Below are 9,989 nucleotides of genomic sequence, written 5' to 3'. Positions count from 1 at the left end.
TTTTCCCTCCCACTCTCATTTGCACTTTTATCCCACTCATGGTCATTTTAGCATTAGCAAAGAACAAACTGTCTTACCCCAAGTCTTCCTGCTGCAGAGGCTCCGTGCAAGGAGCCTGCACCACCCCATGCCCCACCAATGCTCTCCGTGAGGCTATAAATTGGTTTAGAAGCGTAATTTCTGTTACTTAGGAAGACCCAACACTTTATTTTGCTTTTTAATCTCCTAATTCTCCAAAGAAAACTACACTTGAAATCTGCCATGAACTTCACACTGCAACATACGTATGTTGGCCACCACCAAGTTTCACGTGAATGTTTCCCCTCCCCAAACTGGTGACGAGTCCCATTTTTCAATATCTCAGATGTTTGAATGGAATTACTTCACTATAAAGACTTCCCTTTTCCCCCAGGCATTTTTCTATGTTACGCCCAGCATTTTCTCCGACAACCTCCTGAATTCCCAAAACTGTGTTTTCCTTGGGAAAAAAAACATCTGGACCAGTTCTCTTGAGCTGCTCTGCATCTCTCTGAGACACCAGCTGCAACCACAGCATCTATCCTCTTTTTTTTTTTTCCTAAACCCACTAAAAATAACAATGAAATTCCCACTGGGGGTGACCCTATTTTCAATGTGCTGGTGGTATTTATTCCAATATCACAGAGTTGCCACTGGCACAAGAAATGTGAAGGACCCCTCTGCTCCTGCCAATGACCATCTTTTCCTTGGTGTCCCTGTTTGCAAACTCAAAGCGATGCCATCGTCTCAGCAAGGAACTAGAAACACGAAAGATGCCCCTATTTCTCCTATCTACAGGGACTAACCACAACATTTCCAAGTCGTGCTCTGTTTTGAAGGCTTCTGGGCAAACGTTAGCTCAAATATCTAGCCCTCCCATGCGGATGATGGCTACTTTGAGACCTGGGGATGGCCACAGGGTGGGAATATTGCTTATCAATGGCCTCTTCCATGTGCACTTTGAGCCTTGGCGCTGCTGTTTCTGTCTACCCGGGGAGCAGCCAGAGCTTGGGCAAATCCTGGGCTCCACCAAATGACCTCTGTTTAAGTAAATAATCTACCGTGAAAACAAACAAATCCCCTTTTATAATGGCTCAAAAATAGGCAGGTTCAAGCGCGGAGCAGACTGGATTTGTCTGTAGGCTCCTCTGCCAGAAAGCCCTTTGGCCAAGCAACCACCAATGCCGGTGTCCCTCACACAACACTGTTGTCCATCTCAGCAGACATCTCCTTGGCTTCTGGCTCCCAACAACCCCCAACCTTAAAGCCACCGATGGCAGAGCTTTTGGGGTCTTTCTCAATGCAGCAAATAACTGGGTGCCCCAAATAGTTTGGTTCCCCCCTTTTCTTCCCCATAGATCCTCCACCCTCCAGGCTTGCTCACCAAAGACTCAAGGATGCAACCGGGCACAGGTTGGACCCCACGGACTCACTTGTGTTGGAGGAGACGGACTTGCCGATGTCAGCCAAGGACCGGTGGATTGGCTTCTTAGTTTGGTGACGGTGCTTCCTGAGGAGCACGTAGGTTATCTTCTCCCGCAGTTCTGGCTTGAGCAGATCATCCTCGATCTGCTTCTCAATGACATCGTCTGCAAACACCAAATGAGGGAAGTGTGTGGGTTACCCCACTGCAAACCCTCCCAGAAAGCTCAAGACAACACTTACTGAACCAGGTTGATGGTTCCCAACTCCTGTCTTCGCTTATTCCCGTGCAAGTTGGTTTATATTTGCATGTAGCAAGTAAATGCATTTAAATCTGTTCCCAGCACTTTAGGACGTGGGGAAAAAGCCACCTGAAACCACTGATACCCCCTGGCTCCTACCTATAATTTGGGGCAAAGAGTAGCCATCTAAGTCCAGGAGCACTGTTCCCGTCTGTAGACACGTCCGCAGCTCAAACAGGCTGTGCAAAGACAACGTGGACACGTGGGGCTTGCTCCACCTCTCCCCGCCTTCCTCCACCTTTTCTTCAAACTTTATCCACCTGAAATGAGAGCAACAGCCGTTGGGACGGGCCCGGAGCGGGGATGTTGTGTGAGAAGAGAATAAGAGAATTGAGAATAAGAGAATTGCTTTTCCTGTGGAGTTTCCCTTCTGCGGGCGGCTTTGCCAGCGTGAATTAATTCATCCTGCAAAGTTTTTCCTTGTTATTCAGGATGGGAATGGAGAAATCAAGTAACATCGGTAGGCAAAGTGCTGCTTGCGCAGTTGCAGGGCAGAACAAAACCTCTCAGCTCCACCACTGAACTCAACTCAGAGGATGTGACCCTCCTCAAACCGCTCCTGCGAGATTTGCATTTCCCATGGAGCTGACCTCGCCTCAGCCAGGATCCGCACCTGCGCGGACCAGCCGTGCACACAGGGAAGCAAAAACCCGGGGCGTTGCAAAAGTCTTTTTGATTTCTTAGCAATGCTCAGACTTCTGGGCACTTCATTCCCACAGTAGGAGATGAGAGGGTTTACAAGCCCTTGGAAATCAGCCCTTCCACCTCCTTATTTTTCCTTAATTTTACAAAACAAAGACTTCAGAGCAAATTCAGGAATGGTGGCTGATTTCTCCCAGCTCCCTGGAAACAGGGCTCAGGCCCCGGGGAGGGCAGGCGGCTCTCGGCAAGATGTTGATTTGGGGAAGAAAGCTGCTTTTCCTTTACAGGAGGTTTGCAGGCTCCATGGATTAGCCTTCACAGGACTTAGCCTTACAACTTCTACCTGGTACAACTGGGATTTGGGCTCCTGCCGCCGCAGAGGGCACAGACGGAAAGGATGTAGGAGGAGAAGGGTTTTGGAAATAGCTGATGGCTCACGACCGCTGCAGGGGAAAGGTGGGGAGAGCCTGGGATCGTATTGGCTGCAGAGGTGCGCATTAAAATGCTGCTGCAAAGAGAAAATGCCAGGTGTCCCTATTAAAAAAGCCCCAAAAATATTATCTGTGAGTGCCAGAAATGGTCTGTGCTGGGTACAAAACCCCAGCGCATCCAAAAACATAAAATCCGGCCCTAGTGCCCATCACTCCAAAGCTTCCCACCCTGATTTCTTTGCAGAAACCCCTTCTCCAGCCCATCAAACAACGCTGCTTTTATTGGGAGGAAATTCAAGCTTCCCGCCATAGCACATACTAAGCCCCATCGTCCCCAAAGCCGATCACGTTGCTTTTCGTTTCTTTTTTGCCCCATTTTCCTGCTGAAAGTGGGTTAGCACGCACATAGGGCGGCAGCTCGGGTCGACGCGTGGGACTTGAGGCACGTCTCCAGTGGCGCCTTTGCCCCGAGACCAGCATCCCGCGATGCTTTCACCAAGGCTACAGCCAAACCCTGTCTTCCCTGCTGTGCTCGGCTTCTTTATTTCTATTTATTTCCATTTATTGTGGATTTAGCCCCACGTAGCGCTGCTCCCACCAAGGAGCTGCTCTCCTGCGGCTAAAGAGGCTGAACCTCTCCTCACCGGAGAGTGGAAATCCAGGAGTTGAGAAACCTCCATCCTCCCAGGGGGAATTTGGAAACCTACATCTCAAGCTCTCCCTGATGAAAATCCCAATGCAAATGCTGACTTTTTGTTTTCTGAGCTGCTTTTGGGGAGCGGGGAGGGATGAGTAGATACAGACCTACGCAAAATTGCGGGGGGAAATAAAGAATTTTAGCGACAGCATCCCTGCGCTGCTGCATTTTGAGCAGAGCTGGCAGCCAGGAAAATGCTTAAGAGCTTTCCAAAATTTTAGTGATGCAAATAACCAGCCCAAGAGATAGGATGAGCGGCCTCAGGGCCTGATCCTGCTCTCTCCTTATCCCTCAGGTGAACCTCTGCACCCGGGTTCGGAAATTGTGCATGTGCTACTGAAAGAAAAGGCCTTGGAATGCCACCAGCACCCCTGACTCCCTTCCGAAAGCTCCCCAAAATAACCCCACCCTACTAGCCCTTAACACAGCTGAGGCTTCGAAGAGAAAATCCCACTCAGATTTAAGATTTTTCCCTAATTCAGTAAAACAAACGCCACTTGCAACTCCTCTAATACTTTTATTTAAGATGTAATGGGTGGGTGTTTTATTATTATTGCTTGAGGGGTGGGAGAAGTTTATCTCATGGCCTAGCCAGCGAAAGTGTGTGTGGAAAAAAAAAAGACTTGGGAAAATGTTCTTTATGTCACCTATTCCCACTTCCCGGCTCTTTGCTCTAATTCTCCGGTTTTCCAGCATGTTACCCAGTTTTTTTTCACCCTCCCAGCCCTTTTTGCAGGGCTTTGCTCTCATGCTGTGACTGGGAATGGGAAAAGCCCCAGCTCTGGGGTCAATCCAATCTGGGGAGATGTGGGAAACATGGGAAATCTTCTTCCCTTCCTTCTCCTCCTCCTTGGCAGGCTGCAGCCGCCGTGCAAAGCCCCCCCAAACACTGTGTTTTCTGCATTTCCCTAATTTGGGCATGGCTTTTTTAACCTCATTAAAAACGATGCTCATTCCATGACCCCGTTTCCACCCAGGGATATTTGGCAGGGGGGCAGATCTTCACCCGACATATTTTCAACCCAAAGCATCTCCCCTCCCTCCTCACCTGGCCGACTCTTTCCACTCCATCTCCTCGCCGTCATGCTGCAGTGTGTCCATCTCCGTGAAGAGTGTGGGGTTGGGAGGCTCATCATCTTCCCCCAAGATGTAGCGGAGGCGTTCGGCAGCCGGTGACACTGCCGGGAGACGGGAAAAAAAGAGGTCTACCATCGGACAGATGAGATGATCCCGCACCGTTCCCATACGGAAAGTCCTGGAGGGGTAAAGAGGGATCTGTAGGGCTATTTAGGATCCTGGGGTAAAAAAAAGCAGATTTAGAGGAAAATGTTTAAGGTGAGAGACATTGAGGAGTGGGGAAATTCTAAGCAATCCTGTTCCAAAATCCCTGTGCAAAGAGATACGGGATGCTGGCGGAAAGGATGAGCGGAGGCTGCGTAGCAGCCAGGAGGGGAATGTACAGGGCTGGGCTGGGCATGGAGGAACGTGGCCATACAACATAGCCAAATGCGCCTTCCAGGCACATTATGTGCCCCGTTTCCATGGGTATCCCACATTTTTCCCTACCACGGAGCCTGGTTTTGCCAGGTTAGAGTCACCTGCCATCAGCAACCAAATCCTTACGGTCTCTGGCACTGAGTATCAGGATGCTCAGCACACATTTTCCCACTGGATCCCCGAGGGGAATGTGCATCATTCGAGAGCAATAATGCAAATTTACAAATAATAATACTAATTTACTTTTTCTGCAGGAAAAATCCAGCTTCTTGCTGCAAATAACCTGCCAGGCTGGGGAGGGAACCTATCGCCTCCTGCTCCCCGTGGTGTCTTTCGGGAAGGGGAGCGGCAACACGTCACCTGCCTGCAAACCTCCTGACTGATGGGAAAAGGGTTTTTCATCCCTGGTGCATTCCCCATGGCCAGGGGAGGGTGACGGACCTGCCCTCTCCTCCCAAAAGAAAAAAAAAGCCAAGCTGGGTTTTCTTTTAACCCTCTCCATCTTCGCGTGCTTTTCTAGCAAAACCTCACAATTTGGGGTGCAGGGAGGAATCAAACACTGATGAACCTGGACGTGGCACGGATGGGTCCACTCCCCCGTTGCCCCGTTATTCAAACAAGAGGTTAAAACCAGCCCTACACCAGACTTTGTGAAAATGGTGTATTTTTAATAAAATATTGGGTCTTAGCCCTCTCCTAATACAACAGGAGTTAATCCAGCTCGGAAAATGTCTTTGTTAGCAGAATCCTCCTGTTCTCAAACCTGGGAATTAGAAAGTCGTGTACCCAAAAAAGCACATAATTAAAGTGCGGAGGTAAAACCAGGAATATTGCCCTGACCCCCCCCACCAAAACAGATGAAACCCAAGAATAGGATGTCCCTTGCTCTCTAGGCTGAGCCTGCTTAACCGCCTAAGCTCTTTAAGCCCCACCACCAGGACTAAAGCCCTGTTGTCAAGTCCTCCTTCCACTTCCATAAGCTTCATTATTATGATTATTAATATTCCTGTTAATTTTGGAGCTGGACTACATGCCTGGAAGGCTTCAGGCTCTTTAAGCCTAAGTGCTGTTCACGTAAGAGGGGATGAAATCCGTGCGATACCGGCGACCCCCCTCGGCCTCACGCCTTTTGTTCTGCAGCCCAAACCTTAAATTTCCTGCAAACCCCCAAATTTACCCCAAATGCAACGAGCCGGATGGTGGTAAATGGAATTTGCTGGAAATACCTGTCTCCGGTGGGATCTCCAGATGCATTTGTACAAAAAGGGGGATTTGCAATTTTTGCAGGAAGGGGGGTACGGGCGGAGGAGTTAGAGCTTTGCAAATCCTTGACTCAGTGGTTGCTGCTCCCATCTCTGCCCAAATTCCGTCCCCCCCCCCCCCCAGGTGTTTAAGAATGGGTCCCTCCTGCTTTGATCTGCTGGAGTGTCCCCCCAGCGACTCGTTTTGGGGGGCTGGGGCTGTGACACACTTCAACCACTGGAAACCACAAAAGATAAAGGAAATCTTGCACATAAAGAGCTTTTTGGGGTGTTTTGTAGCTTCCCTGCCCCGTTTAAGGAATAAACCCATCTCTTGACACATAATGCGTGCTTCCCGCCGGCGGCTGCCTCCTCTCGCCACTGCTCGCTGACCCGAACGAAGCGGCAGTTGCTAAACCAACAGCGCCGGGGCTTTGCCGCGCAGCCGAAATTCACGGGGTTTATTCACCTGGAGGACCCTTTCATGCCTGGGAAAGCACCCAGCCTGGCATCTGGTTATAACCCAGCTCTTGGTGGTTTTTTTTTTTTTTTCTCTTGGAAATTTGATCCAGCATCTAAATTAATCCTGGGAAGCAGCACGTATTCATTTGGGAGGATATACTGAATAGCGGCATTTAGGGTTTGGCAACTCTGGGGAACGTAGGAATAAAGCTGCTGCAGCAACACTGGCCAAAACCCACAAAGCCACCCCAAAATCGGTACCTATTTCTCACAAGACACAGTTCAACGGGTGCCCGGAGCAGATCTGTACCTCCCTGAACCAGCTTTTACGATGGGAAAACACTCACAGCTGCTATTCCTGCTTTACACCCACCAAACCTCTGCTGTGATTTCAGCCACAGTGGATCCAAATGGAGCCCACAGCTGCTGAATTAGCTCAGCACGAACACTGGTGATAGTATAAGACAATTTTACATATGCGAGAGTCTACATTTCCATGGGTAATCAGACGGGATGGGCCAGTCGCTCTGATTTATACCTCCTTTAATTTGAGGTGCATAGAGCCCTTCACACCCCAACTTTGATCCAGCGGTCAAACCTTGCCTAGCGATGCTTTTCCAAACCAAAAACCCCGCTCTGGCTTTAGGTACAAGAAAAAAGGGTGACAAAACGGGGGACGGGGGATCGCAGTGCCTCCCGGGGTTTGCAATCCAGTTGGGCAGCAGGACTAAGCCTCATTTAAGGCTCCAGCACATTAACGATCCCCTGTCATGGTCCTTCCATATATGCGACAGCCTTTCCCCGGGGTTTCATGGCTCAGAACGGTCCCCTCCCAAAAAACCTCCAACAGAGACTGGGGTGCACATCCCATGGGATTAGATGTTCCATTCCAGTTCAAGAAATCCCCAGGTCTGGGAGACTTTTCTCCTTCCAGATACCATCTTTTCTGCTTCCCTGGTGCTGAGCAGCAGTGGAAGCTGATATAGTTCCCCCTCACCCACTCCCTGGTGTATTTTTGGGGTGAGCTTTGGAGCTTGGTGCCCTGAGCAAGCGCTCAACCCGACCCCACGCCAACTCCCAAGCTGTTTTACGTGGGAAAAGCAAAGCCAAAAAAAACCCGGAGCCTTTCTTCCCCTCCTGCTCCCCCCAACGCGGATGCCAAAGAGCAATGGAAATAACTTACCTGGAATCATTTCCATTTTTTCCCCCATTTCTTCCCGGCTAAACCAAACCTTCGCTGCACGGTACAAAAAAAAAAATAAAATCCCAAACCTCCAAACTTCCTCCTTTATCCACTCAGGCTTGTTAAACTCCCAAGGCTTAAGGAGCAGATTACAGAGAATATAAAGCACTTTCCTTTCCCTTTGGCTCTCATGACGGGAAGTTACCAAATCAAATGGGATGCACGTAGAAGAGGTGAGCGATTTGGGTGGCAGCAGGATGGAGTGAGCAAGAAAGGGGAGGGAGGGAGAGGTGGGAGGACAGAAATCAAAGCTTTGGGCTTATTTTGTGGAGGGTTTTGGGTTCCCACTCAGATCAAGGTGGGAAAATCCCCTCCAAGCTCAGAGCAGAGATTTTTTTTGGGGGGAAAACATCCAAATGAGGGAGATTTCCTGGGGGAAAGCAGGGTTGCTGCAGGGTTGAGGCTTTTTGGGGTGTTTTTCCTCCATAAAAGGACTTTGCCCCCCAAAACCAGGCCAGTGTTATATCCCGGTGGCATTTACCACCTGCGGAAAGGAGAGGATGTGGTCCCGCTTGCGGTGCCACTGAAGGCACGAATGAGCTGCAAGCGAAGCCAGCTGCAAATAAAAAATCCTCTCCCCATGCAAAAAAACCTGGAAAACTTTCCCCTCTGTAGGGAAAAGCAAAGCTGAGCCCCTGCCCGCTCTGCTGAGCCGTGACGTGGTCTGCTTGACATAAACCCGAATGCAAATTTCTATAGGGAGGGGTGGAAAAAACCCCAAACTCCAAGAGATCGACAGCTACTTTGCTGTGCAAAATGTTAATCTCTGCTAAGGAGATTTAACGAGACTGGGCAAAGCCCTGGGCAAAAGCGTGTTGGGAACAAGGTGTGATGCCTGGAGGATGTCTGCACCCCCAGGACCCCGCTCTACCTGGATTTCCTCGTTAGCAATGAGGAAAAGGGCAAAGACAAACTCTTTTTGACCCACCCATCACCTAAGCAGCCTCAAATCCCATTTCGCACCCTGTGCCCAGCTCTCAGAGACGTGCACAGGGAAAAATAAACCTGGGAAGTATTGGGAAAAGCAGCGCCAAATGCAAACGCCGGACCAAGCAACGTGGGAGGTACGCAGGGGGTGATTTAATCCTGGATTAAACAATGCTGCCAAATCCCCTCCTGTTTTTTTGGGAAGTCCAGGGACTCACTGGTCCTGCTGGCATTGTCATTGCCGCTCTCATAGCAGCCGTGGCCGCCGTCGTCGGTGTCGGAGCGATCCTGGCGCTCGTAGTGCCGCTCACTCTCGCTCGTCCTGTCCCGGCTGGAGGCAGATCTTCGCCGACGCCGTTTCCTCCGGTAGCCCCGGGGCACCGGCACCCCGATGTAGATGGAGTGGTAATCTAGAAGGGAGGGGGGAAAAAACCCTTTAGGGAGCAGATCTGAGTGTTTCTCACTTGCAAAAAAAAAAAACAAACCAAAAAAAGCCAGGGAGATATTTGCCTTCTTCCCACCAGGCTTACAACACACGCAAGAGCTTTTCCCGTGTTCTGCATGGGATGTGCTGAGCCGAGTGCCGGGAGATCTGAGGCATCAGATGCCATTTGGGGCATCCCCGGGGTTTCGCTCACCTTCCTCATCGTCGTATCTCCTCCTCGAGTTGCTGAGTCCCCTCTCGCTCATCCCATCCTCATCCTCCAGCATGGTCCTGCTGCTCGGAGAGAGCTGAGCCACGGGGAGGAGAAAGGAGAGAGATTTTAAAGGGCGCAGCCTCTCTGCGTGCCTGCTGGGTGCTCCCCGCTATGGGAATCCTTCCCGTGTGGCCCCAGTGAAATCACAGGGTCCTTCCCAGCCGGGGATGCAGCAGGGAGCCAAGATCTTCCCTACGGATGCACCGGGGACCTCCGGCACCTCCTGCAAGCACCCACGTCTCGCTCACCTCTGCAAGCTCTCAGCCCTGCCTCGCTCTGTGCCAGCCCTGCCCATGCTCCACCTCTGCTCTCCCCATATTTAAGAAAATCTGGATAAATTTCACCGGAGTTACGTCTCCGGTCTCTTATTTCTGCTGCTCAAAGGAAGGTGTAAGTGAAATGTAAGAGA

The 9,989-nt window shown here is 50.4% G+C and overlaps 1 protein-coding gene across 1 annotated transcript in view; it reads right to left on the bottom strand.

Moving 5' to 3' along the window:
- The window catches only part of SLC4A5 (solute carrier family 4 member 5), a 13,726-nt gene extending 9,098 nt beyond the window's left edge, over positions 1-4,628 (bottom strand). Inside the window, exons 1-3 of the mRNA XM_054804359.1 lie at positions 4,561-4,628; positions 1,842-2,002; positions 1,452-1,607 (exon numbers count right to left, since the gene is read on the bottom strand). Of these exons, the coding sequence (XP_054660334.1) occupies positions 1,452-1,607; positions 1,842-2,002; positions 4,561-4,613 (370 nt within the window). The 5' untranslated portion in view covers positions 4,614-4,628. The remainder of the gene's footprint in view (positions 1-1,451; positions 1,608-1,841; positions 2,003-4,560) is intronic.
- Between the last annotated feature and the right edge of the window lie 5,361 nt (positions 4,629-9,989).

This window comes from Grus americana, chromosome 26, assembly GCF_028858705.1.
Source record: "Grus americana isolate bGruAme1 chromosome 26, bGruAme1.mat, whole genome shotgun sequence".
Lineage (NCBI taxonomy): Eukaryota > Metazoa > Chordata > Aves > Gruiformes > Gruidae > Grus > Grus americana.
The sequence above is the reverse complement of the archived record's forward strand: the minus strand, read 5'-3'. Positions and strand labels throughout refer to the sequence as shown.